Raw genomic sequence first — 27,518 nt, forward strand, 5'->3', positions numbered from 1 at the left:
TCAATAAAACAGTGAATGTGTCAATCTGGTTTGGAGAAAAGTTAAGAGCTGATAAATGTATTAAAATATTTCCCTCTGATGTGTAGTAGGACAAAAGCAAAAGGCCTGAAACTATGAAAAAACTAAAACTGCTGGGCACAATCTGACTGCCAGTTGCATTGAATCCTAACTTTAATTCATTATACTGGAAAAAGCTTCGACAGTATGATCTCTGTCAGTTGTTCTTGCTAACTATCTTGATGGAATGAAGGTGTGTGTAAATAGTATCAAAAGATAAAACTTTGATTTCTAATATGACTTTTAATGAAATTAAAATACAATTTTATTCTCAGCTCCCTAAGTGGATGTCAGATGTCCTGACTTCTGTCAGGGAGGTTAAAAAAAATTAACTCAAAGTCCCACGTGCATAATTAATATACTGTGGCCAGGAAATAATATTACTTTTTAAAACAGACAGGTATCAGTGCAGATCTGATAAATTCCCAGAAGCCAGACAGAAATCTGAAATCACAGGCACAAGCTGACTCTAAATGTATTTCAACATTCACCTAAGGTAGCTGAATTCATCATAAATATTTGCTGTAAATTTTCATTCATTCATATCAGAGTACCTGGAGGATTTAGTAGAAAATCATCTCACAAAAGACATTCCCACAAGGTGGAGAGATCTTTTATTTTACATAAAAAAGGGTGCAAACTGGAGTCTCCCTTTAGGTGCGGAGGGAATAAAAAGTGATTTTATAAGGTTCATGTGTGACACATTGTATTATATGAATCCAAGGAGGAAAAAAATAGGCATCTCAGATAAAAAGGACCTTTACCTTCCTGCAAATTAAAAATATGAAACCATAAAAAGAAGAAACATGGGTTCTTCAATCTTGAAGCCCTTGACTAACTCATTCAAATACATTTTTGAAGTGACATTCATATTTCAACACAATAATATTTATTTACAGTTTTAAGATTTCTCTTAATCATAGCTCTGAAAAAAAAAACAATGCTGAGGGGAGGATAAACTCTTGGAGCTGTACAATTAAGATTTTCCACAGTCTAAGAGGAAAAAAAATAATCAAAGAATACATCTTTTATATGAAATCCCAACCAAAAAAAAACAGACTACAATTGTGAACTCTGTACAATTTACAATTTTCAAATAATCACCACAATATTGCAGTGCAACCCTAAACCCTCTCCCTCAAAAGAAAAATATACAGTAAATCCAAGACAACTCTACAGTACAGCAACAAGGAAAAAGTGCCAGAGAACCCAAAAAGACCTAAGCCATTCATTCACACTTGAACTGTCCTTTGCTTTGATTTACACAGCTTTGACACACAGGAATGAGTCTACACACAACCAAAGCCACAAACACAAGGCTGACTGTAGTGAACTGTATAAAATAATAATAATAATGGAAACAGAACGTGCTGTGAGAAGACATGAAAAAGTTTTACATGGAGACTGGAAGCCATGTCTCACTGACCCAAACAGTATACGAGCCCTACAGTTAAGAAAATTCACCGGAGACAGACTGCTCGCTGTCGTCTCTAGATAAGCCATGCAGATACAAATCATACAGAGTGCTCCTATATCGCTCTGTATGAGGCCCAGAGTAAAAAGTAAATACATCAGAGTAATATATCTATATCTACCATTTCAGCAGTGAGCTAAAGAGAAGTGACCCACAGTTAAAAGAGGAAGCAATGTTGCAAAAATGGCCATCTGTCATAAATCCATCTGAAATAATAAACCTGGTCGATAAAATGATGTCGGTTTCTTCTGAATCACAACATTAAAGAAAGAAACCAACAGAAATGACTTGTAAAACACTCTCCAACACTTCCTGGTATTACTGAATTGTGCCACGCTGCTCAGCAAATTTTCAAAATGACAGTGGGCACGTCAAGGACATGAGGTGGAATGTGATGGTTGAGGAAAAAACAAAAAACATTCAACTTCATGTTTCCTGGCACAGGTAAAAGGCATGGGCTAGTAGTAGTCTCAGGAATGGCACTCGGGGAATTTGGGTGGAAATTGGCTGTATAGTCTTGATATCCATCTCACTACACAGGAACATGAATACTTTCAGCTTTTCTCAGGTAGCTGGAATCAAACAGTCCAGGTGCCGCTGATGCCTTTTGGGGAGAATCACAGGTAGCAGATATCACAGGTTTGGGGTCCAAGAAATGGGAGTTTCACCCACAATGGACTAAAGAAAAATACATAATATCATGAATTATCATGAATGTTTCACAGAAATATAAAGAAAAGTTACTTTAACCTCCAACACAACATGTAACCTCTCCTGGGTAAAGCTAACGACCCAAGCCTCATCTGGCAAATTTACACCAGCTAGCACAGGACTCTACAGGTGAGTCTGACAAGTGTCACCTCTCAAACACACTCAAGAGGCACTAAGACATCTCAAAGCAATGAATACCAGTCATTCAAATAGCCTGATTTCCAAACATTTCCCTCAAATCCTATGTGTGGAATTCCTACGATAATGGAAAAAAAAAAACTGATCCCAAAGATTTTTTATATTCAAGTACTTTCAATAACATAATAACTTAGACCCCCAGAGTAAATGACATGTCAGGGGTAAGAATAAATCAAAACCTATACAGTGTAAATACACACAACAAAGCAGGTTTACATACTGATTCATTAAAAAACTCTCCAACATCTACAACATTATATTTTTAACGATGGTGGAGCAAGTCCACAAAACGTCAAATCTAATGCTCCACTGAGAGTTGATTCATCTAGGACTTGTGTGTGTGTGTGTGTGTGTGTGTGTGTGTGTGTGTGTGTGTGTGTGTGTGTGTGTGTGTGTGTGTGTGTGTGTGTGTGTGTGTGTGTGTGTGTGTGTGTGTGTGTGTGTGTGTGAGTGAGCAGAGGAGAGGGGCGGGGGTCGGATGGAATGGCACACAAAAAAAAGAGTGGGTGCAGATTTAAAAAAAAAAAAAAAAAATTAAGTGTATTCCCTGCACCCTATAGGGAAGGCCCAGCAGACGAGGCAGCTACAATTAAAGTAAAAAGCACGCTTAAAGTACAGTATTAAGAAGGCAGGGTCTTGTCAGGGAAAGCCAGGGTCAACAAATGTAGTGCAGACATGGTTTTGAGCTTGTTTTGTTACCCTCTCTTTCCCTATAAAACCATGGCTATTTGGAATGGAAAAACAAAAAATTGCATTCAAGAAGTTCACATTAGCAAGATGTATATTAAAAAACAACAAAAAAAAAAACAAAAAAACACACCTATGTATAGTAACCCACTCTTTGTTAGGAGGATAGGCAAGGTGACATACTGAGGATATTGTTTCAAGGCAGTCCTCCAGGACAATAAAGAACAATAAAAATGGTATGGACATGTTCAGTTATCTGCCCTCACTCACACTGACATTTTCTCTCTTGAGGAGAGGGAACCAAACATCAAACATTGCTTTGCAGCACAGGGATCTTCACACTGGACAAGCAGGGGTAGGGAAGTCTTAACACTATTACACATTATTACGCCAAACCTTCCATTTTGGCATTGCTCTCTTGGGAACGCATCTTCAGAGTTATAAGGGAAGTCATTAACTGCTCTGACACTTAGCTGGGAACAGTCCACAACTTTGGGTCTCGACTTTACAGCTGACCCCGAAATGTCATGACCATCGTGCTGCCGACTTGTTTATCCAACTGGTGATGTGGCGTGGTGTGGTATGGTGGTTGAGGTTAAGGCATTGGACAGTAGCGTCGAGAAGCTGCGATTCAATCTCCAAAGCACATCGCACCAGTTGCTCTTGCCCCCAGTGTCTACTGGTATGGAGTCCATTACTGACCATCACATTAACAACATCAAGAACATTTAGGACCTCCCCAACTCGCAGATCTACCTAGTTTTGGTCTCACTTTTGAGCTTTCTTAAACATTAACCTCAGCTTCTTAACGGCAATTTCCTTCCCATGCGCAAGACAAATTATATGAATGCTCCAAAGTCGTTAATGTTTTGGTCCATACATTCAGTGTGTATGTTTTAGAATTAATAAGAAAACAGGTGGCAATCAAGATAAATAGCATAAATAGTTTTTTGTTTCCAGCCCCATCAACAAGTGTCAAATTGCCACTCATCATCACAAAGCCAACAGGAGCAAAACCGGATGAGAGTCAAAAGAGACTGTAGTGTGTGTTGACAGGAGCGATTTAACCAAGCAGCATGAGCAGAAATCCTCCTCAGTGAACACAGTGCAGGAGGTGTCTCTGGTCTTCTGGTCTCTAAGGTCTGGACCCCCAGCGCCAGGGCTGACCTCTTTGGAGGGAAAAAAGTGCAGGGGCCAAATGGCCAAATGACTGATGCTCTGTGTGCCTGTAATGAATATAGGCAGATGCACTCTTGGCTCCTTGTGTGTTCACGTTTACATTCAGACCCATGTCAAGAATGACCAAGAGGGCTTTGCGTCAAAATGAGTTCGCAAACATATGAGGGGCAAACCACTTTGAACAGGGACCCAACACAGGGGGGAAACATGATTTTGTGAATCACAGAATTCATAGTATGCAACAGACTGAAGGTGGTCAGGTTCCAAAGGAAGATCCATTTCAAGAGAACGTAGAGCAAAAAAATATGGCAAAAAAGAAAAGAGAAATATACCAATACTGAGTGTCTTATGGACTAGAGAAAAAAAAAAAGTTTCCCTGTTTGGCAGACTGGCCTGCAAAACATTTCCACACGTTTTGAAGGAGGATGGGGTGGGGGGGACATGTCTTGAACATCTCAAACCATTTTAATCTGGTCCCTCCAGAGAACAATTTAATCAAGATCTTTCAATTGTCTCCCTCTGTTATTCTGAATGGGATTTTACTGATTTGTGAAATCTCAATCAACTGAGCCGGACACCTGGGACATTTCGAGATGGATCATTTGTGCCTCTGTGTGTTCTTCTTCCGTTTTCTCTTGAAGAAACAGCAGCACCTGCAGATAGAGACGGACATTAAAATCAATATGTAGATGAGAGCAGCTTGTGATGAGAAGAAAAAGAACAAGCATGAGTGGACTGCTTCAATTAGTGTGTCAAATTTCACAAGAGCTTAACTTGAGTCTTCCGAATCTGGACAGACAAGCGTTTGGGATTATAATGGTGAGAACTGCAGCGGCCAAAAGCATCAGCATCAAGGACAAGATGGATGCATTGCTATCCACCAAGTGTTTGTATGCTCATTCACCTCTCACCATTTTTAAAAACAGAAAAATGGCAGAGGGGACTTAACTACATAGTGCTGCAGTGACTCTACAGGGCTCTATAGTTCTCCTACGCAAAAAACAAAAAAAGGAGTGGTGCACACAGAGAGCACAAGACATGTTGAGCCTGGTTAATAAAAACATACAAACGACAAGAAAAAAAAGCCGTGGATCAAGACATAGGACAGTGACTGGGTACTTTTAAATTTGTTCAACAATAACAAATAATGGTGCAACATGCAACAAGAGCTTAAAGACCTCTAATCTGAAGCCAAATGTGGCAGGATCTCATTGCTTACAATTATTACAGGGACTAACAAGAAATCTATGATTGAATTTCCATTAATGTAATATAATACTTGATTGTTGTTCCTGCCCGGTTTTAAGTTCTGGTAGTTTGCCTGCCCACGTTGCATTATGGTTTAGGGTTTTCTTTACTTATCTGTTAGTCAACGTGGTTAAAAAAAGGCAGACAAGGGCAGACTGGCAGTGTGCATACTGTAGTTGAAAGTGTTCTCAGCGTATATGGCACTACAGTACCAGTGAGAGTCTAGTTAAAATTTGTAAATAACTCCACTGGGCCCAGCCTAGGCTGGTCCACTCCCTGTCCCTTGAGTCTGATGTGGACGAGCAGAGAGGGACTCACCACAGGTTGAGCATTTTCACGCAGCTACAGAAGAAGAGAGAGAGGAAAGAGTGTAAAGAGAAAAGTAAGATAGATTAATACAGCAAGACCGAGATGATGGAACTTGGCACATGCCACACAAACATGCACACAAATACCAACAGGACACACGGGTGGACACAGAGAGGGAAGGTCTGAGAGGCTAAAAAGGAGAAAGGATTACAGAACATCTGCTCTGCAGCGTATTACTGTATGAATCCCATGATTCCAGGATATGCAGGACTTAAAGTATCAGCATATTTTGTGTAATGTTACATTTGCAAAGGGAATGTCCAACTAACGTTAATGCTTTGTGAAAAATATATGAATTACTTGTATGATTCAATTTTGCAGTATTTTAATCTGTTTTTTTAACATTTCATAACGTCAGACACTGTTGTCCACCTTAAAGAAGGTTGAAAAACACCAGGAAAACAAGAGAAACAGTTTAGGCCATGGGTGTCCAAACTTTTTTCACTGAGGGCCACATACAGAAAAATATACAAAGGGATGGGCCTCCCACTAGAGGTGGGTCCCAAAGGTGGCTCCAGTTAGTAAAACTTGATCAAATGTAGGTAAATTATGCTCCATAATTGAATATGCTTAAAGAAAAAAGCAGCATATCAGCTTTCTATAAATGGGTTTTTATTTATTGTATTATAAAAGGGTCTAGTAGCTTATTCTCATAACAGCATCCTCAGATTGCTTCTTAGTCAGGATAGTGATCGTTTCACAGCACTGTATAAAGGGATGGGTATATTTCAACCTTGTTATGCAATCAGGGTATTGACATTAACATATCAACTAATGCTGGTTAGAAAATGTTATCAACTTCATATTGGCTGAATTCATTCAGTAATTTGGCTTGTTAACACATGAATACTGTGTAAATAATATATTTGAACTCTTCTTTAATAGGAACAGTGATGCTGCGATTTGGACTAAACGATGGCTCATAGGTCAATCTGCTTTTGTTCAGGTCTAACAGAGAAAACGTTTGCTCACTTCTGTATGTTGAGCCAAACAGACTGCTCATTCTTTGCGTGGTGTCTCAGAGGAAACTCCAAGGTCTGGTAGAAGTAGTGTAGGGAGAGAAGCTGATGTTGACACTGTTTTCTCTTTGGTGGCACCTGTTTTGTAAAGACGCTGCCTTGATCAAGACAGTAGCTCAGCCTTGTGTTAAAACTAAGAAGTGCAATGTGGTCACAAATTTTGTGAGTGGGTCATATTTCATTATATTTTTAGGATTTGCTCAGGGCCAATTAAAACTGGACCACAGGCTGCAGATGGCCCGCGGGCCGTAATTTGAACACCCATGGTTTAGGCAACAAAGTGATAATTTTGTGTGTGTTAAATGGCTGAAAATTGTATCATCTTACAGTAATTATTTCAAAGTTCAGAATATTTGATCTCAATGAATAAGTAAAAGCAAACAAGTCAGATATGCTAAGATGAAAATACAGACCTCAAAGTACAACCCCAGTGCAACAATAGTGTGAACAGCTAAAAAGGTGACTGCCACCCCAACTTCCAAATTCAGGCTCACTGCATGCACAAGGTTATAACATGAAACCTGTAACCATTACAGGTTTCAATAGCTTGAACTGGGCTGTGTCTAACCTAGGATGGCTCCAAATGCTAAGGAAGAGACTGAACAAGTAAAAAAAAAAAAAAACAGATTGTGAGACTTTAGAAAGATAAGACAGGGTTAAAAATCATTAGTAGGCTACTGAACTAAGCTGTGCACATGAAACACAGCTGCAGCTGGGGTTAGAAGATACAAGTGGTTGTACTATTAATAACAAAAGGCACCAGTGTTTATCCTTGAAAAACAACCATGCACAAGGCAACCTTAAACTGAAAAACAGAAGGTTAAGTGCTTCTGACTTGGCTTAGGAAATATCTGTGGAAATCAATGTTTCGGAGACTGATCAGGCAGTTTGAAGGACATCACATGAAATCAACTCCATGGATGACATCCAAGAAGAAAACCGTTACTTACAAAACTGCAAGATTAAACTCTCCGTGTGCAAACAAAGTGAAGTCTGAGGAATATCAGGAGTGTGTCGTTCTCCTCACATTAACATTTTGCATCTTGTGTTATTTTGTTAAATGTCTCCCAGTTGCTCCAAGTGTCAGCTCAGACACATAGTATATTACCTGGTTAGCTGGTTAGTTACTTCAGTTAGCTACTTGGGTATACACATGTAAGAACCAGTTTATACAATGTCAACGTATTATTTCTTGATACATTACTATTTAATTTACAATTGTTTGTTTCCAGTAGGTTAAGTATAACCTTTGGTGCTTTACAAGCTGTGGAAACCAGCCCCAGTACTACAGTACTTAGTAACAGCTATGTTAAACAATCCATGTGATATTCTGGTTATACTATTACTATGGTACACTGAGGTAGCATAGAGCATTATGTTTTTGGAGGTCTGTCTATAATGACTATAATGCAGGTTTAATCTGCACAGACTAGCAGTCAGAAGCAAATTTTAGCCCATGAATGTAAATAAAATGACGAGAGACCCCACTAAATACTATATGTGAACACTTCCTTGTGAGAACCACATTTTTTCCAGATTTAAATGTTTTAATTGTTCATGTACAGATTTTGTTGTTATTCTAAACCGCAGGGCCAAATGTCTTCTTTCTTAATCACAGCTGCTTCTTGGAACAGACTCAGCTTACTGTGCTGAGGACTGGAGACAAAGTGCCATTTTAAAATGTCATCAAATGAGTTTAAGCACACGTTCTGGAGGGGGAGCCCCCAGCCAGGCAGCATCCTTCCAGCTTCTGGTGCTGAACACTTGCATATCAGGCAGGGAGAAAGTGACTGTTGCATTATGCTCTTTAAATGTGTTTAAGTTACCACATGAACAATATAGAGTGAACTCAGCTGACTCTGCATTTGATCATAGTGATCAACGGTGGAGTTTTGGTCTTTAAAGCACTGTCAGCGGCTGCTGGTGTGGCCTAGGGGAGTGAGTAAATGCACAGACTCCGTGTATGAGAAGCTGTACCAGCTCTGACTGAGGAGTTGCCTACACCAGGTTTCTTCCCTTTAGAAAAAAAAAAAGATCTAACAAGAGAACGGCAGAGTCAGACAGATCAAAAACCCACACAGTCAGACAGAAGGTACCAGGAGCAGGGGCAGGAGCAGGATGACAGCTAGGGGTGGGGGCTGTCACAATTCAACATCATTAGCAAAAAGTGGTAAGAGAGACAGGCAGAGAGAGGAAGAGCAGGACAGAGAGGAAGCGACAGATGGTCATGGCGGAGAGGTGTGGAGGGTGTATCGCACGTACTTGGCCTCGTCGACCACTTCCACCTCTGCCTGAGCTGTAATCGGAGCGTTGGAATGAGCCAGTGGGTCGTCTGCATTCAGCTCCCCGTTGGTCGAACTGACCACCTGTGGTACAGATGTGAATTACTTCAGACTGACCCAGTGATGACTATAATTAATCCACACAATAGTTCTATGGTAACATGTTGGTCAGATTCAGCGTGAGAAATAGATACTGCCATGACAGAAAGCCTCGCTGGACAAAAAGAACACACAGCTGTTTCTTTGCCCCTTTATTTTAGTTGTCACGTCTCAGTTGCAAAGAAGAACCACTCAACAACCCAAATGCAAATATTAATGGAAAAAATACCACACTAATACTTCCTTGCTACCATGGCTGTTACCTCTGTGCATTGTGTCAGGGTGTCTATGCTGATTGTCACCTAGGTCAGAAAGGACCATGGGTGGAGACATGAGACATGGGTGGAGTTTAAGAAGCTGAGAAACAATGTATTACAATATCATCACTTTCACGCCTCCACAGCATTTCAGCCTGAATGGCAGTGAATGGCAATTAGTAGTATTGAATGGGAATCTATACTAAAGCATACATTGTTCACGCCTGAAAACAAATCACAGTAAGAGACACTTTTTGATAATAAAATGAAGTCAAAATAACACCAGGATGTTTCTTTAAGATAATGACCCTTCATGACTTCAGAGCATGCACGTAGCTGGTTAAGCCAGGTCACCCTGCCATGCAAGAGGCTTCTTGATCTTGCAGGGAATGTTCAAGCATCTTAAAGCGTTTTAGGACCTGAGATCAAAATGCCACAACCAGGGCTGCTCTTTAGAAAACTAAATCACATTTTCACCATCCAGGGTGGGTGGCACCAGATGACATGCGTATGGTGGTGCAGAAAAATAACAGTTCCCAGGCAGGAGTAAAGTGGTGGGGGAGGTATATGGTTGTAGATCTGTCTCACACATAAGCCTTAAAATGCAAAACAAGTGTGACATCTTGGTAAACTGTCTGCTACTTACTATTGTTTATTTACTTGTGAACAAAAAAAGGGTAATGGCAATTAGACCTACCATTAGTTTATGATCAGTTATGAGCAGTAATTTCATGCAGTTTTCTGGAGAAGGATAAAAAATTTGGGGGTAATCAGTGTAATTTTAGCTCTTCTGTGTGACCAGGAAATAAAGATAACTCAAATTAATAACAGCAGCAACAGATTAGCTAAATTTGCAAGAAATTGCAGAACCAAATATAAATGTCATCATAAACATAAAGTTCAAAATACAGTTGAAATGTTAAGTTGAAAGAATGTTTTATTGAGTAGAAGGCAATTTTGTATTCTGTGGTTTTGTCTTGAAATAAACATGAAATCTATGCCTCAATTCTCTATAAAACCAGGCTAACCAAAAATTGATCCAAAAGAGAACTAACACAGGCAGAGACTTACAGATGAAAGCCTTGTGTTCCTTTCCCCTGTTATTTTCACACCACACATGCAGATGTTTTTGTTTTGGATTTGCTCCTATGAGACAGATCTGACTCCATAAAGAATGGGTAAGGGGTGCTGATCACGTGAGGGGTGTATACCTGCACTGAGCCCCCGTGCCTGTCCGCTGCCAGGTGGGAGGTCAGATAGGAGTTTGCTTGGCGTGTGGGCTGCACCTCCCATGCTCCTCGTCGATCTGAGACCGCTGTCTGCTTAGGAGTCGCAGGGTGGGGATGTCAGTGATGGGAGGGGAGGAAGGATAGGGGGTGCAATGGGAGAGGGAGGGAACAATTGTGTTAGGAGAGATGGGTATTTGGGTGTGCGAGGCCAGGTACCATGCAAAGCAGCATGAGAAATGGAGAAGAAAAAAAAATTAAAATAAAAGAGTGAATCAAAATCAAAGCAAGACTTCAGCCAGAGAACAGAACGGAAAACTGATGTGCCTGTAGCCAAATGCAAATAAGCACTTAGGTCTCGTTGCACAAAAATACTTAATTAAATCAAAATGTCTGTGTTTTTAAACTTTTATAAAAGTTTTATATAAGTTATTAAAATCCTTATATGGGAGAAATGTTCAAATGTTCTTATTCACCCTTTTTGGCACAAAAACATTGCAACACTTTTTTTCCATAGGTCTGAAAGACACAAAGATGGTGTGAAATCTCTCTCTTCCTGTTCTCAATGTTGCAGAGTATGTAAATGATTATAAAGCATCAGTCATATCAGGCATCTTCCTCGTTATGGGTTACATGTCTATCAGCAGAATTCATTTCTGCAAGAATGTCAATAGCCACAATGGTAAAACTGCCCATTAATTTGTCCCATGAAAGAATAGAGAGACAACTGGGATGAATGTGAAAACTATTAATCTGAGCTCTATTTGCACCCTTTAAAAATCCAATGCTTAGCATTAGACACACAAATAACTCTGCATGCTAATTGTGAAATCAGGGTTCTGGATGTGTTACAGCTGTCCCTCATTCGGAGGTCAGGTTAACAAGTTGTAAGGGATGTAAGATCTAAACATTTCAGGTTGTAAGGTCGTCAGGTCTATTTTGCTTCAAACAAAAACAAAACCTGCTGTACCTGATTTCTAATTGGTGGGTGCTGCGAGGGCCGGTCTCTGTGAGGATGGCTCTCTCTCGTGACACCAGATGCTCCAGAGTCTATATGGACAGACCCCACTGGTGTGGGCTGAGGGGAGTAATAATAAATGATGTGCAGTTCAGCAGTAACACAGCTTACACTGACAAAAAAAAAAAAAATTGATGACTGTCAAGTGTTGTAATGTGGTACTTACTATCTGCCTGCCAACCCAGTCATAAGTGTAGTCAAAGGTGTATCCTTTTCGCTCAAACAGTTCAGTAAACAGAGTCCTCAGATATTCATAGTCAGGCTTTTCAAAGAAGTCTAACCGTCTCACATATCGTAGGTAAGTGGCCATCTCCTCTGAAACAGGAAAAGGCACAATATTCCAATTATGTAGTGTAAGGACACTGCATATATATATAAAATTTTCAAGCATTACAGCCTGATCCACACGTAAATCAGCGCCACCCCATCGTCATTATACCTGGGAAGTTCTCACACAGGACCTCGATTGGAGTATTACGTTTCGTGTCTCCAATTTTCTGGTATCGTTCTTTCAGTGTGTCAGCCTGCATGTAATCCAGAACAGAGATACACATGAAACTACTCTGGTGTCTAATGAGCATTCATCAGAATGATATATTCCATATGTAAGTTTTTATATTAAAACACTGGTGTAACAATGAACTTAGACATTAATGCAAAACAGACTTTTAGCACTAAACCTGCTCAACAACTACAAACAAAGCAATGATATTGATCTTTTTATTGGATTATGATTTAGTGTTATAAACTCATGAAATCCTGTCAGTTCCAGATATATTTTTTAATACTGATAAAGGCTTTGCACATAGGATAAGACAAGACACTTTGGATCACTCCCATGTACTTTGCATACCTTTAGTCCTTGCCAAGGTAGACTCCCACGAAGGAAATACATGAACATGTGGCCTAAGGCCTCGAGGTCATCTCGCCGGCTTTGCTCTATATCAATGTATTTGATAACATTTTACTGAGAAACTTCAAGTATTAAGTGCCAAACCACCTTACATAATAAACATTTCAGAACACTACAGGCAAAAACAAAAAACAAAGACTTTGAAAGGGTTTTTACCTTTGCCTAAATGTGTATTGATGGACATATACCGGGCAGTGCCAGTTAAGTTCTTATGCTCCCGGTATGGGATGTGTTGTTTGGTTTCACGGTCGATGTACTCTTTTGCCAGGCCAAAGTCAATGATGTGGATAATGTGCTCCTTTTTATTCCCTTGTCGTCCAATGAGGAAGTTTTCAGGTTTTACATCTCTATAAATGAGGTTTTTAGAGTGCACATACTCCATTCGAGAAATCTGCACAGAAAGAACACAGCACAGTCACACAGCACAAGAAACATGAACTAACCAGATATAATCACACACAGAAATCGAGATGAATACCAACTGGTGCATTTTCTTAATCTTAGAAAGAGCCTTTTATTCATACATAGGGAGCGGACCTCCTTTCACAAAGGCAGCCATGTTGCTCCACCATGCTTCTACAGTAGCCCAGAACGGTCAAACCACATACTGGCTCTAAACAGGGAATCAAGTTTGGTTCTAAATGTGACGGCCACTGTACCCCTTCCTCTCACCTGGGTGCTCTGAAGGCTGCATTGTGCAATCTGACCACTAGATGCCGCTAAATCTTTCACATTTTATGCATGTTACACACCTTTAAAACAACTTCATGTGTCAAACAATGCTCTGCACTCACCAGCTGAATTGCTATCATTAAGACAGTCTTCAGTGAAAAGGTCCTGTCACAAAGGTCAAAGAGGTCCTCTAGACTAGGGCCCAGCAGCTCTAGAACCATGGCATTGTATTTGCCGCAGGGCCCAAAGTAAAACACTTGGGGTATTCCTTCTGTTGAAAAACAAAAAAGAAAAAATTAGATTCAAAAGCTTGCTTTCAAATATGTTAAAATATTAGTTTGCATTATACCAAATACATAGCTGATGACAGCTAATAGATAGCAAAGTGGTTTTCTGTTGGACATACTAGCATGAGTGTTGAGAACATTAGTTTGTTATTCCCATTTCCCTTTGTTAACATGATTTCTAAACTGGGTCCAAGGTGAACCATAGAAGGCCTCAAACTAGAAAAATAGGAGAAAGGGTCAGAGACAGGGGGGCGAGAAAGTTGCAATGTAAACACGAATCTAAATTAACACTTACTAAAATAAAATACAACACAGTGGCTGCAAAAGCAGCTACTTCTCTACTGCAGATGAAAGCTACAGTAATCTTTTCATGGCCTCAAATCACAACCTCCCAAATGAATCACATACTCACTGCTCTAATTGATCCAAAACCCTTTTCTTCTGTTACCTTGGTTCTTTCTAAGCTGCATGTCACAGTGGTGCACAGTCGCTTATATGGCTGTTTGTAATCTGGGAATTATACTGTAGCTCCATGTGTTGTTAAACTTCAAAGAAACTGTGTGAACAAAATACCTAAAACTGTAACATAAGATTATGTTTCTTATTTCTTTCTGCAGTTTTAGGGTAATTCTAAATTTATGACACAGACTTACCAGCGTGACCTCACCATTTGTTGGATTTGCGCAGCCAACCGACCATTAATTTCTAATTATTTGTAACGGGCAATTTCTGTATTCTTTGTTATCTTCCTGCCCACATCCTGAACTTAAGTTTCAAAGAACAGGAAATCAGGTCAAACCGTTAATTGAATTCAGGGAACCATGATTCAAAGTTTGCCAAAGTCCTATGAAAAAGGTCCCTTCAAGAAACTTCAAAGAAATGCAGGCACTTCAAATCACACAAACCTTGCTTTATCAAAACTGCTGAAGCTGCGCTCAGTCCTTGAAAATATTTAATTGCATAAAAGTTACAAAGAGTAAGGATGCCATCATTGCTCTTCATGCTCCCACTCTAAAGCCAGCCCTAAAGCCTGAAGAGTTTTGTGCTCAGTTCATTCATGCTTTGTGTGCAATGTCGATGGAGAAGGCCTGAAGAAATGAGCTGGAACAATAAAGTTTAGTGAGGAGACCAAATAGTTGTCATAATCTCATTACCCACTTAAGTAATTTAATCTAATAATCAAAAACGTACAGGGACTAATCCTGATGCAGTGTGTTAACATATTTATATTGAGTATGTTGCTAAAGACATTTGACTTGCCAGCTGGGTAACGGGAAATACACTGTAGCATGAAAGTTGGCGTGAATGTTACCAGCGAGCATATGGGCTTGTAGGAGTCATGCTGGGCTCCATCCTGTGTTTCTGGACACCATTATGCAGTTCTGTGGGTTGCTAATTGTACCACAGGAATGAGTGCTTTGAAACCCCAGGTGCCAGTGGGAGGCCTAAAAATGTGTCAGATTGGAGATGTGCTGTAAATAAGTGGATAAACGGTTGTTCAATTCTCCTCAAGGCCGGTCACGTTTTTCACTAGCAAAGGAAAACAAGAATGGAGGAACCATAATTTTCTACAACAAAACAGTCCCCATACGAGATTGAATCTGTGTGTCCTGTACTACAAAGTACACTATAATTGTACAGGAAAACTGAACCTTTGATTGTAGCTACCAATTTTGTAGCAGCCACTTTGACTTCTCTCATCTAATTTTCTTAAAAATAATGAGACCTGAGTGAAGTATTGACATGGTTTACGTGTGTGGCACAGACAAAGGCAGGAGTTTTAACAAAACATCTACATTGACAGTATTCCTCAGAGCGAATAAGTACAACAGCAGTGGTGATAAAACAAAAGACTCATTTGCCTGTATTCCAGAAATATTTCACAGCTATGATGCTGCTAATTGTTGAATAAATTCTGAAATTCAGTATTTAATTCAGGTTATAAATGACAATACTCAAATCCTGATCAAACCTGACAGACTGGTACTCCTCTTGCCAAAGGCAGCAGGTCTGTGATGAGAAAATACTAAAACGGTATAAAAAAATAACTCAAAGCTTTTATGACGAAATGGTGTTCTGACAGCCACTGGATAACATCTGGCCATCATGAGTAAATGGATAAAAAAATAAATAACTTTTCCTACACATTACTGTAATGTAATAAGGAGTTGGCTCCAGTCCTTTACTACAAATGGGGAACAAGATGTGTGTGATAAATGAATATGACTGGTCCAAGCCCAAACTGTAAGGCAATCATCCAAATCTCCCTGCACCTTAGTTTCTATACGTGCAATTTCTCAACCAGCTGCCAAAGACAAAATCTCTCAAAAAAAACAAAAAAACAACCTGCGATAAGTCCAGGCATGAGCTTGGATGACTTATTTTTACCATCTGGTGGTAGCTGTTCTGTTGTTAATAATTTATCCATTACTGTGACAAAGGGGAGGGTTGTAGAAATTCACTACAGTGAAAGTCTATTTTACCTTTAAAGTAACGTTTAATTTCTGTTGTACCAAATATTGGCCAACTAAAGTCCTTTTTTTTTTTTTTTTTTTTTTAAAATGGGGAAAAAAAAAACAACCTTGGCCCATCAGAATAATTGGGATTAATGTCTGTATGGAGACTGCATGTTCTCTTCGTGCCTGTGTGGGTGTCCTCCCACAGTACATAGAAATGCAAGTTAGGTGAATTCGTGACTCTCAATTGACTATAGGTGTGAGTGTGAATGTGTTTTCCTTACTATATATATGTATATGTGTGTGTGTGTGTGTGCACGCCCTGTGATAGACCTGTCACTTGTCCAGGGTGTATCCCATTATTCACTCACTGCGTGCTAAAATAGGATTTTACAGAAAGGTGGTCATGTGGATTTTTGCACTGTAAATTTATGACATGTGTTTTAGTGAAAAAATGATGTGGGATGGGAGCAGAGAGAGAGAAAGGAGAGACAGGCTACTCATCTTGGATCTACAGTGGCTCTACACAATAATTTATGCCCCTTTTGGAATACAGCCAGCTCTTCTTGCTTCACATGAACTTTTATGCACGGTGCAGATCAGCTTTTTATTGGCTACCCTCGCTTTCATTCTAGTCACCGACTGGTTGCTCACCTTTAAAAATTTGGAAAATTCATCACTAACGAAATAAAACTGCACTACAAATTTGTGTGCAAGTAGCTCTAGAGGTTCTGCATGACATGCTCTTCTGTCATAATGCACAAGCACATCAAAGCCATAAAATAGCATTTTAATAACTGGTTAAAGAAAGAAAACTTAATACTTTATCTCAGATCACCCAGTTTTATGCTGTATGACCTTTGAAAACTCTCCGTCCCTTAACAACTTAGGACTATAGGGTTGTAAAATTTCTGCTCTCCAATCGCTTATCATGACTTATTTGTTTATTCCAGGCAGTATACCTGAGACAGAAGTTCATTTGATAGCAACGATATATGTTTTTACATTGTCACACACACTGAGTGGGAAGAGACATACATCCAGTATAAATTTTGCAACTACTAGGAACGTTTACTCCTTGAGATCACAATGGTCACAGAGCTGGTGTAGTGTTTCATGATTAAGACTGGATACCAATACCTTCAACTGCTCAATGCTGTCCACGTAGCCTCTTTCATTTCAAAACTACCTTGTCCCCTGCACAACAATGTCTCATTGTGTCCTATCTTCTAAAATCTGAGTTGGCTACACACCTTTTAGCACCCTGACTAATATTCTTGCATAATAATTGGAAGGACACACTTGATTCCTCAGTTGAATCAGCCTCATTAATATCCAGTGTTGGTCAGTTATGCATCAGATAACACCACCTGATTGAGCGTCTGAGTCAAACCACATTAATTCATAAAGACGCTCTCACACAGACTCTGTAACAACCACATTGGCTGAGAGGAATGTGGCACCACACACACCCAGAGAAAAGAGGTCACGTTCTCCCATCTGGAGGAGAGGACAGAGGCAGGTTAGTGCTAAGAGAGGCAGACCTACTCTCTAAATATTTAATGAGCTTCCGCTCGGTTGGCCTTTTCCAGTCCTTGCTCTTGCAAAACAATAGTCACTATGCTCCAGTCTGGTTATCGTGTGGGCGTGTAGCTTGAAAAAGCACATTAAGGACCAAACATCACAAAAGAAATCGCTTTATTTTTGGATGCCAAACTTTGACACCGACCCTGAACTGTGAGATCACATCAAAACAAAAACAAAACCCAATGCTTAATAAATTCAACCAACATCAAGCTCCAGTTTAGGTGTAATCACACGACTATCACCACTATATATGCATTTTTTTTTTTATCCATTTTACCAGAAGAGCAGTGTACATCTCTTAAAAAAAGATTTTTCTATTGTTCTATTGTTTCTCGAGCTCCCACCCATTTCCTCCAGTATCAAGACTAAAAAAGTTTGCTGTTAATTTAATTGTGGTCATTGAATCCTCACAAGATTCTTGTCAGTGGCTGCTGTAATTGTGGTGCATCTCCAGGCCTTGACTAATCTTTTATGACTAAACGCAAATTTTCAGGGAAACTGAGAAGCAACTGCTGTCTTTCATTTTGAATAATGAAGTTTTAACAGTTCCAGAAAAAAAATGGAGTGTGTCTACCACTACTGCTGACATCAGTATTAAGCAACATGAAGCAGACAGTGTACTGTTGTGACTGCCCATTATAAGTGAAAAAGATCAAATAAAAATTGGATTAACTATAAAAATAACCATTTATAATCGGTCAAAGGTCAATGTCTGAGGGACAAACTAGGTTACATTTTTTAATTATTTTGCCACATTCAGCACCATAATGTAGAGCCTGCTCTAGCTGTTAGAAATTCCTGTGGGCAGTAAAATCCACAGAGAATAGTCACCTGACATTGCTTTTCCCATCAGATCAATGGAGCCTGTTGTATATGTGCATAAGCAACAAGATACACATTATCTTAAATGACAGTGCTGCTTCCTCTGCCCCAAGTGACCAAAAATAATGAATGAGAAATGGACACTGGACGTGCTCATACTGTGTCAGGACACCACTGACATCCCAGACATATAGCACAGAACAGAAGTCACATTTCCAAATGCACAAAGCCTCCTGCATATTCTGCCTAGACAACAAGAAGTAAACTGTTTCAGTAGTTCGGAAAAACAGATCATCTTCTGCATCAGTTATGTGGGTGTATAAGAAGCTTTAGGTCAACTCCCTTCATACTGAATTGAGGTCCTGATGAATCTATTTTCAGGCAAGGTCACTGTTCAACATGCTCTCTATGCACGTAGGCATTCACACACACACACATATACACAAAGTCCTGGAGATTAAAAGTTGTTGACACAGCTTAATATTAATAAGTAACCTGAGCTGAGAAATCCCTTGTTGTGGAAATGATGCAATCTTCTTAAGAGATCTTCCAAAACAGTCAAATCATTTTCATGTGGTCACACAAAAACACGAGGAACGGCAAACAAAACCGGGACCTTACCTGTTGTTCCCAATGTTTTGTAGAACCGGTACTCTAAATGCAACTGTGGTGCCCTCGATTTCTCTGGTTCCTGCACAGAGGACAAATCCAAACCAGTACTCCGTTAAGAATAACCTCAAAAATCAGAACAACAGTGAAAAGAAAACCCCTAAAACCGATAATCAATCGGTTAATCCCGTGAACAGATTTCCTCTAAGAAAAACATATGTGTATTGTGTAATGTCAATTTCTGACCTATGAAATTTGTGACGACTCATCCTGCATCTGAGGGAACATACAAACATGCCATTCAATTAAATGTGATTAGTGAATTTTGGATGAACCAGGAACACCAAACCAACTGGCACCAGCAGCATAAACACTGCCATGGATGTGTTTTCAGTTTGCACAGACATCACCAACAGGCTCTTGTATAAATTGTGACGTGTCACCTGGAAATAAAAACATGTCTTCCTCTGAACAGGACAATTGCTAATTGTGTGGGTCATCCTTAAAAACTACCTTCAGCCTTCAGTTTTTGTCCCACCTACTTAGAAATCTCAGAAATCTTTTCTCACAGTTCACATCCCATTCAATGTGGAGGAAAATGTCAAATCTCATGTAAATGTTGGCTAGCTTTGTTAAAATGGACAGTGCAAAAAGTATTTTCTTCTGTCAACTGTGAACCCATCCTATTTCAGCACACACAAAACATATGCAAAACTGTCATGGTTAAGAATTAAAGACACTTACAGGTAGTGGCTAAAAATGCAAATCACTTTCCAGTTCACTGAACTCAACACAGATTTTAGAGAACTGTTTCTCAGTTGTATAAAAACATGACAGTGTCAGCGCACCATACAGCAGTGTGAGCAGCTGAAAGTATTTGGCCTGATAGGCTTAATACTTTGATACTGAAGTTACAAGCCTTTAGTGAGCAATAATAAAAGGCATGAGTCAGTAGTCATGATTTCCAGTCCAGTAGTTGCAGGAAAGACACACCTAGCTAAGCATCTACACCTCCATTCACATCTCTTTCTCTCTTGGACCAGAACAGTCCAGTATGCCAGTCAGCTTACTGTATCCCCTTGGCACAACCTGAGAGTGTCAATTTGGAGGAGTAGTGATTTCAAGTCTTATTTCTGGAAATCTGCAGCAAAGGGCTATGAAATAGATGCAATGTGTGTCTATCTCAAGCTGAACGATGCTTACAAAACAGCTGCCCTGAACGCATTCACATTCTTATTGCCAGATACATAAAGCTTCCAGTCTGAACACAGCTCCGACATCATATTTGAGTAAAACTTTAGGTGTATCTCTCAAATCAGGCACACAATACATCATTTCACATAGGATTCATATGTTTGCAGAGGTGAGGAGCTAAGCAAAAAAGAAAGTGCACACACTTACCAGTTTAATAGCTACATACTCATTGGTGTAAAGATTTTTACCTGGAAGAAGACAGGGATAGAAAACCAACAATTTAATAATGGTTTTTATAAACAAAACACACCACTTGAGGCTTCACAACAAGGGAAGAAATACTTCCATATGTGATTATTTTTTATTTAAAATATCTGGCAAACATTAAGGTCCAAATATAAATGTTCTATGACAGAAAAAATACACTAAGTTACCAGGTTATTGGACACAGCTAACCAAAGATAAAGCAAAATCTGGCCGTCATCAAGGTGCAATTTAACTGCGGGTCGTTTGTATTAGAAGGTTAATTATGTGTACCCAATAAACTGGTCACTGTAGTTACAGGTATGTAGCTCAGAACTGCAATAAAACCTTTCAAATTCACTTTATGTTTGAACCATTTAACACACCATTTAGACTCAACTCACCAAGCTTCAATTCACCAAAGTTTCCAGAACCGATCTTCTTGCCCACACGGAAGTTTGGCCCCACCATGAGGACCCCAGAGGTGCTGTTCGAGCCAGACGGTCGGGACGAGTGTCCGCTGCGGCTTCCCTGGGAAACTTTAGTGCTCCTGGCCGGCCGCTCACCATATTTATCTCTTTGTTGATCCATGGTGTGAGCAGCACAGGTCAGCGGGAACCTGGAGTGGTGTATAAAAAGGCCTCCTGGGCCGGGCCCGCCACAGCCCTAGTCACTGGCAGTGTCTGGATGGCACAGTCACTCTCATGAGACAAAGGTTGGTACAGCTAACTAGCACTCCTTCTCGTCCTCACCCTGTCACCTAACAGTTGTTGCACAGGCAGATCTTTGGCCTCAACATTTGTCGAGGAAGGAGAAAGTGGAAGACCTGCAAAAAAAAAAAAAAAAAAAAACATGACAATAATAATTTTTTTTTTTAATAGAGAGCAGCAGCAGGTTCTAAGAAGGTGTCCCCCATGCTGATCTAGTAAAATCCCTGAAAATATTTTGGATTAAGAACACATCTACGACATGTAAACCGATCAGGTTTTTCAGTGAGATTCTTCATCCAAAAGCAGAAAATACAAGTATCTTATTAGCACTTACTGAAAATGATGACACTCAGAACAATTCTTCACTTACATTTCACATCAGAAGATCTTACACCACATTAGTCCTGAAAACAGAAGCTACTAAAGTAGTTCTACAACGAGGACACTTCAGCTACTAAATTTTTTAAACCGTGCCTCCCTGACTCAAGAATTGAATAGATACAACACTATGAAAGATGAAAAATAAATAAATAAAGATCAGACATTGGAACATTGGACATGTAATTAAAAGCCTTGGTTGGAGGCAGTAGGCTTCACTGGATAAAACAGAGAGCGAGCAAACAAACAAAAAAAAGCAAAGCATTTGGGGGGCAAGTCCTGCCATCCACAGACAGTTGGGTCAGCATCATCAGGCAAGAAATGCACTTTGGCTAGAGCTTAAGAACAGACAAAGTCTACACTTGCTTAATCTCAGCAGAACACAAATCATTTTAATCTCAAAGAGGGTGATCAGAACCAGCAATCACTTTCAATGATATTTTAACAGTTAAATATTTTCTAAATTTATCTTCAATACAAGATGGCAAGTTTAACTCATTTAGAAGGTCACGAGTTACAGTACAGTATACTGTATACACACTAAAAAAAAAAACCTCACTGTTTACATGTAGACAGCGTGAAACGAAGACAAGAGTGACTCGCTGTGACAGCATTGCTGAGCTACAGAGATAGTCATCAACTCACACTGGTCACTAACCAGTTTGAGCAACAACACAAACCTTAAGTCAGAGTTTGTGATCATGAAGGCATCCAAGACTCTCCACCACCCACAGCTATAGCGTGGCGAACAATGTCAGCAGGGGAATATTATGTAAACAATTATATAAATCCACGTCTGCTCGCGAGGACACCAAAGCTCAACTAGATGGACACTGATCTGATTTCAGCAAGTGCTCATCACAATACGTCTTGGTGTAACTTATCCTCTTCCAATGTGGGCAAATTTAACAAATTACCATTTTGACTAATAATATTCATGGCTATACATACTGACCCATAAATATATTTAATATATTAAAAAAAAAAAAACGCTGTCCTATGTTTTCCATTTAAAATATCGTTTGATGCTTTGAATAAAAACCAAGAGCTACTAATGTTTTCATGACAATGCTGTTATTCGTGAGCATGGAAAGGCTGCTGCTGAAAGTATTTGTGTGTGGGCTTCCGGATGACTCATGCTCAGTATTGCCTGCACGGATCTCAGCATCAAAGACAGCTAGTTTGCTCTCAAGGGCAACTGTGCACTGTTGCTATTACATAAAACCAGGAACACAAAAACATGGCTATAAAACAGGTTTGCAGCAAAGGCCACTGGTGAGCTGTAACAGTCTCCATTGTGCACGTAACTATTTGTAGGCCACTCTAATCCAGCGTGCGTCGATGTGCGTATCAGCTAGGTGTTTCTCCTGACTGAAGAAATGTTACCACGTCACTCACAAACTCTGGGGTGGATAAAAAGATAAACACACTCTCCGTCTGTTTTCATTCCCACTGTACTGTCACTGTTTATTTTCTGGACACTCGTGGTTACCTTAGAACATGGACAGCAACTGCGGTTATGTACACATCACGACTAAAATACACAATAACGTCTGACAATGTAACACTATTAAACAGAGCTGTGAACCTTCTGAACCATTCTAATCTGATACTACAATACTGCAGACACCGTAGACTCACAAAGACTGAAATTATATTTGAGTATGGGCATCTGTTCAAAAAGAAATAGAGGCATGACTGATTCTAACTAGTCAGCAGACACTGGGTTATTACTTTGTTGGCCATTTGGTATTTCTGCCCATGTGCTTTTTCACTATGACTGGTTGTGATTTTTTTTTTAAGGAATCTAAATAAAGACCGATCAAATGTTTCACAAATGTGTGCATTCCTAAAATAATGACGCCAAAAGCTATTGTATATTAAAAGCTTATTTAGAGACATGAATGTATCGTTAAAGGCAATAACAAGGCCAGCTGTTTTTAGTCTAGCTTGTTTGAAGCAAATTATAGTTAGTTTCATATAAAATGGAACTTTCACATTAAGCGCACCAGGCTATTTGCTGTTGACCCATTTCAAACACATTTTCTTTGCCTTTGCATTTGTCATTTGTTAATGAGTAAGATCACTGCAGCCCCAATGTGCTTGGGACATGCTCAGACATGTCTAACCTGTGGATTAGTCTGGAAAATGAAACATTAAACTTACTTCATTCTATCTAAGGGAGCAAAATTACACTTAATGAAGGGCTGCAAAACATCTCCAACCTTTAATTACAAAGGACTAGAAGATGTCCTTGTAGTTGTGTTCACTTCATGTGTGTGAGGGATTTACAAAATAAACTCGATGGAGCAATGGAATAAATTTTCAGTTTATTATACTGTTCGTGCATGCAAGCTATGTACATACATCTCAGCTGACCAACTAATTATTAAAGGGAAGAACAGATTCAAACAATCCACAGGACTGTTACTGAGGAATAGGACGGATTTTGTGGTGTGTGCAAATGGATTCCTCAGGTTTGATGTAAGGTGGGAAATCCCCAGCCTTTATCCTTGTGGACATGATAAGTCTCCTGCTAAATAAGAATGTCTGAGGACACACACACCTCTTGGAACCCTATAAACGTTTTTTTTTCCCCTCAGAAGAGGAAGACATTAAATAAATTATTTAAACAATTCCAATTGCAGATTTAGGTTAATGGCTTTTTTCTTCAGTGATTTGTTCAACAATGCTATTTGACAGCAATTAAAAATAATCCTGTGTTATTTATCTACATGTTACTTTTTCTGGGCTTGATTAAAAATACCTCATTTTACTGTTATACAGTTTGGTAAAATGTGTACATACATTTAAAAACAACTCATTTCTGCTATGGTCTTATAAATTAAAAAAGGAACTGCTTTTGTCAGAGCTGTCTGACTACCAGGAACCAGGCAATGCAGAAATGTAAACAGAAATAGTCTTAAATAAGAACTGTTTCTTGATTTGCATGTGTACTTCTCCGGGTGAGAAAAAAAAGATGTTCAGTGTTTGTTGTTGTATCCATGCTCTTTATTTTCAGTGTAATAGCAGAGTTTCATTGCAGCTACTTTTGGTTTTGGTGCAGTTGCTTCTGTGCTAGAGGTAAATGTGGCTGCCTGTTTGATGATGGTATGAACTTATGATGGCACAGCCTGCTGTTTGATATAGTGCTAATTTGCATAATGGTATTTACTTTGACTCTGGCTTGGCCTGCATAAGTGTTCAAAGAAACAGTAACACCATTATGTGGATTAATTCATTCATGTACTTAACATTAAAATTAAGAAATACAAAAATATTTTATTCAGAAAAGTAATGTGATTTGCACTCATTTTCCTTTGTATAATTTAATTCGTGGACGTCACACACATGCATACAGATGAGAGGTGACAAAAATTTCATTTAATAAAACAATACCACTACATAATTTCCAAAATGACATGCATGCCATTCTATTCAAGGAAAAATTCGCTCTGTTTGTGATTGGAGCTCATTCTGCATGTACAGGAAATGTGTCATATTACTCACAAAATTGTGTTGACTACAGACAATAGGTTCTGATCTAATGTCTGTGTTACATCACTGATATAATCTGATCTTGGAATATGCATCAAAATATCATCTAGTTATAGGTTCACTGAAAATGAAAATGCAAATGCCAAAAAGCTGCAAAAAGCTTTGTCTGATGACAGTGGTATTTAAAAACTAAACACTTTACAGAAAGATGACATAATTGGTTAATAGCTAGTTTTAAAATCCTGCACTACCCACTGATATATTTCCTTCAGCGAAGTACTGAAAATGTATTTAAGACTCCAAAACCCTTGATTACAGCCCCTAAAATTAGTTGTCAAAATATTCAGAGAAATTGAGAGGCTCCTATCTGATTAGCATCTATTTAAAATCACAAATCTGTTGACATTTTTTCATTTTACAGAAACATCAGGATGCTGAGTAGAGTGATTAACCTTCAGTGGAAAGATCAGCCTGAGAGGGGGGCCTGCCAACAGAGCAAGACTCCTACTGTGGCAGCACCAGCTAACAGCTGCCTCTCTCCTTAAACTCTTATGAACTATGACTGGTGGGAAATGTGATTATTCATAGTTTTGATGATGACATGACAATGATCAATTTTTTTCTAAGGATCTGAAATGGATTTAAACAACTTAAACAACAACAAATACTGCAGGATAAGCAGTGTAATCTTTGTCAAGACAACTTTTAGCTTACTTGCACTCACAGAGGTAGTCTAAATTGTGTAGTAATTAACTGCAACTCTGGTGAAGGACAAGCCACTGACTACAGCTTTGTAAAGTAAATAACTGTGTGAAATCTGCATTTAAAAAAATGTTCTAAGTATAGCCTACATGCACAAAATGCAAATGCATGTACATAACTACATGCGATCCATACACTGCTCCAGTTTGGGCAAATGTCCAGCAAGTACACTGTTTCATTGCAACAGTAAGTTCAGAAGTGGTTTACACTCTCTTAATATTGTGCTATTTAGAGGAAATTATTCTACTAGATGGACTAGACTTACTAGAATGGAGACTAACATCATTGATTGAGCAATAAGCAATAGGCACCTGTGCAAGGAACACCTCCCTTGAGATGTAACGTATCTATTCATTTATTACCATGGCCAAAAAGAGGGGGAAAAAACTTTTTAACGTTACCTAAGTGGGGAAAAATGTAACATCTGGAGATCAGACCTGCAGCAGTGCTTCAACATAACTCTGCCCACGCTGACCAGGTCGAGGAAGGGCCTCGGTTAAATGTGCTTATTGGTATACTGAGTGCCATCGCGCCTTTGCATAGTTGCAGAGTTAATAAGCTTTGACGACACCAGCGTTATATAGCTATGTGAGAAAGTGTAGCTGAGCTTATACATAAAAAACGACCGACCCTTTGTAAGCAGGCCCTCGCTTTAACCGGAACAAGGAAGCGGGCTGGCAGCTGTACGCCAGGGTTTCACGGACAAAGCCTGCCCTGGCAGTCCGACACCGGTGATGGTCACATCGATTAGTAAGACAACTAACCGTTAGCCCAGCTAGCTTTGCAAAGCTAACGCTAGCCACACATTACTGGGCTCTGGCTTTAAAAAATATGATGACAGAAACACTTTTCTGGTCATCACTACACTGAGATATCCTGGTGTGAACGACTGGGCCAACACCTACTGATGGATAAGCTAGGTGACAGCTGCTCCGACCGCAACAAGGAAATTAGCTCCGTTAGCAACAAACACCAGCTAACCAGCAACAGCCTACTACCAGAGGCTGCTCTGCTTTCGTCGCAAGCAAACACAACTGGGGCTCACCTTCGCTGCTGAATCCGCACCAACCGCACACAGCCCGGGATACTTGCCACGGCGAACGTACACGACCGTCTGGAGCTTGATACGAGGTTTTCGGCGGTGATGTTGTTACTGGTGTTGGAGACTAACAGCGGAGCATCCAGCAGCTCCCTCCATTCTTCGTTGTTCGTCTGCCTTCGCTGCCCGTTAAAGGTTCGGACACACCGGATGTAGAAACACGGCACCGCCCGCTCCACAAGGCAGACTTCCAGGTCAACTTGATCCAGGATAATTAACCATTACGGAAATCCCACATTTACTATTCCTGCTTAATACAAAAACAAATACTATTATATTTTGTGCGTTGTGCTCCATTATGTTTGTTATTTACTGTAGCTGCCTTTCGAATAAACATTTTACAGAAAACCTTTTGAGTTTATAGAATACAACTGCATTGCTGAGGATGAAATTAGTGGTTCCCAACATTTTTGGACTCTGATTTATTACAGAAAGCAGTGTCTGACTGGGGCCCCCTCATCATC

General features: G+C 39.5%; 1 protein-coding gene across 3 annotated transcripts; it reads right to left on the bottom strand.

The window, feature by feature from the left end:
* Positions 1–654: 654 nt before the first annotated feature.
* On the bottom strand, positions 655–27,210 carry csnk1g1 (casein kinase 1, gamma 1). 3 transcript variants are annotated; one of them, XM_026319777.2, is made up of 13 exons: positions 27,001–27,210; positions 21,012–21,433; positions 20,572–20,612; positions 19,183–19,252; positions 13,532–13,680; positions 12,894–13,128; positions 12,678–12,763; positions 12,264–12,348; positions 11,991–12,139; positions 11,777–11,884; positions 10,792–10,899; positions 9,205–9,308; positions 655–4,959 (listed from the first exon to the last, which is right to left on the bottom strand). In XM_026319777.2, exons 2-13 carry the CDS (start codon positions 21,196–21,198, stop codon positions 4,905–4,907), a joined length of 1,377 nt encoding a protein of 458 aa, XP_026175562.1. In that variant the 5' UTR covers positions 21,199–21,433; positions 27,001–27,210; the 3' UTR covers positions 655–4,904. The 3 variants fall into 3 exon arrangements, with proteins under 3 accessions (XP_026175562.1, XP_026175561.1, XP_026175563.1); XM_026319776.2 differs by having other exon boundaries at positions 10,792–10,902; XM_026319778.2 differs by lacking the exon at positions 27,001–27,210 and adding an exon at positions 19,417–19,446 and having other exon boundaries at positions 10,792–10,902; positions 21,012–21,093.
* Positions 27,211–27,518: the final 308 nt, after the last annotated feature.

The sequence above is a fragment of the Mastacembelus armatus genome, chromosome 3, assembly GCF_900324485.2.
Source record: "Mastacembelus armatus chromosome 3, fMasArm1.2, whole genome shotgun sequence".
NCBI classification, from domain to species: Eukaryota; Metazoa; Chordata; class Actinopteri; order Synbranchiformes; family Mastacembelidae; genus Mastacembelus; species Mastacembelus armatus.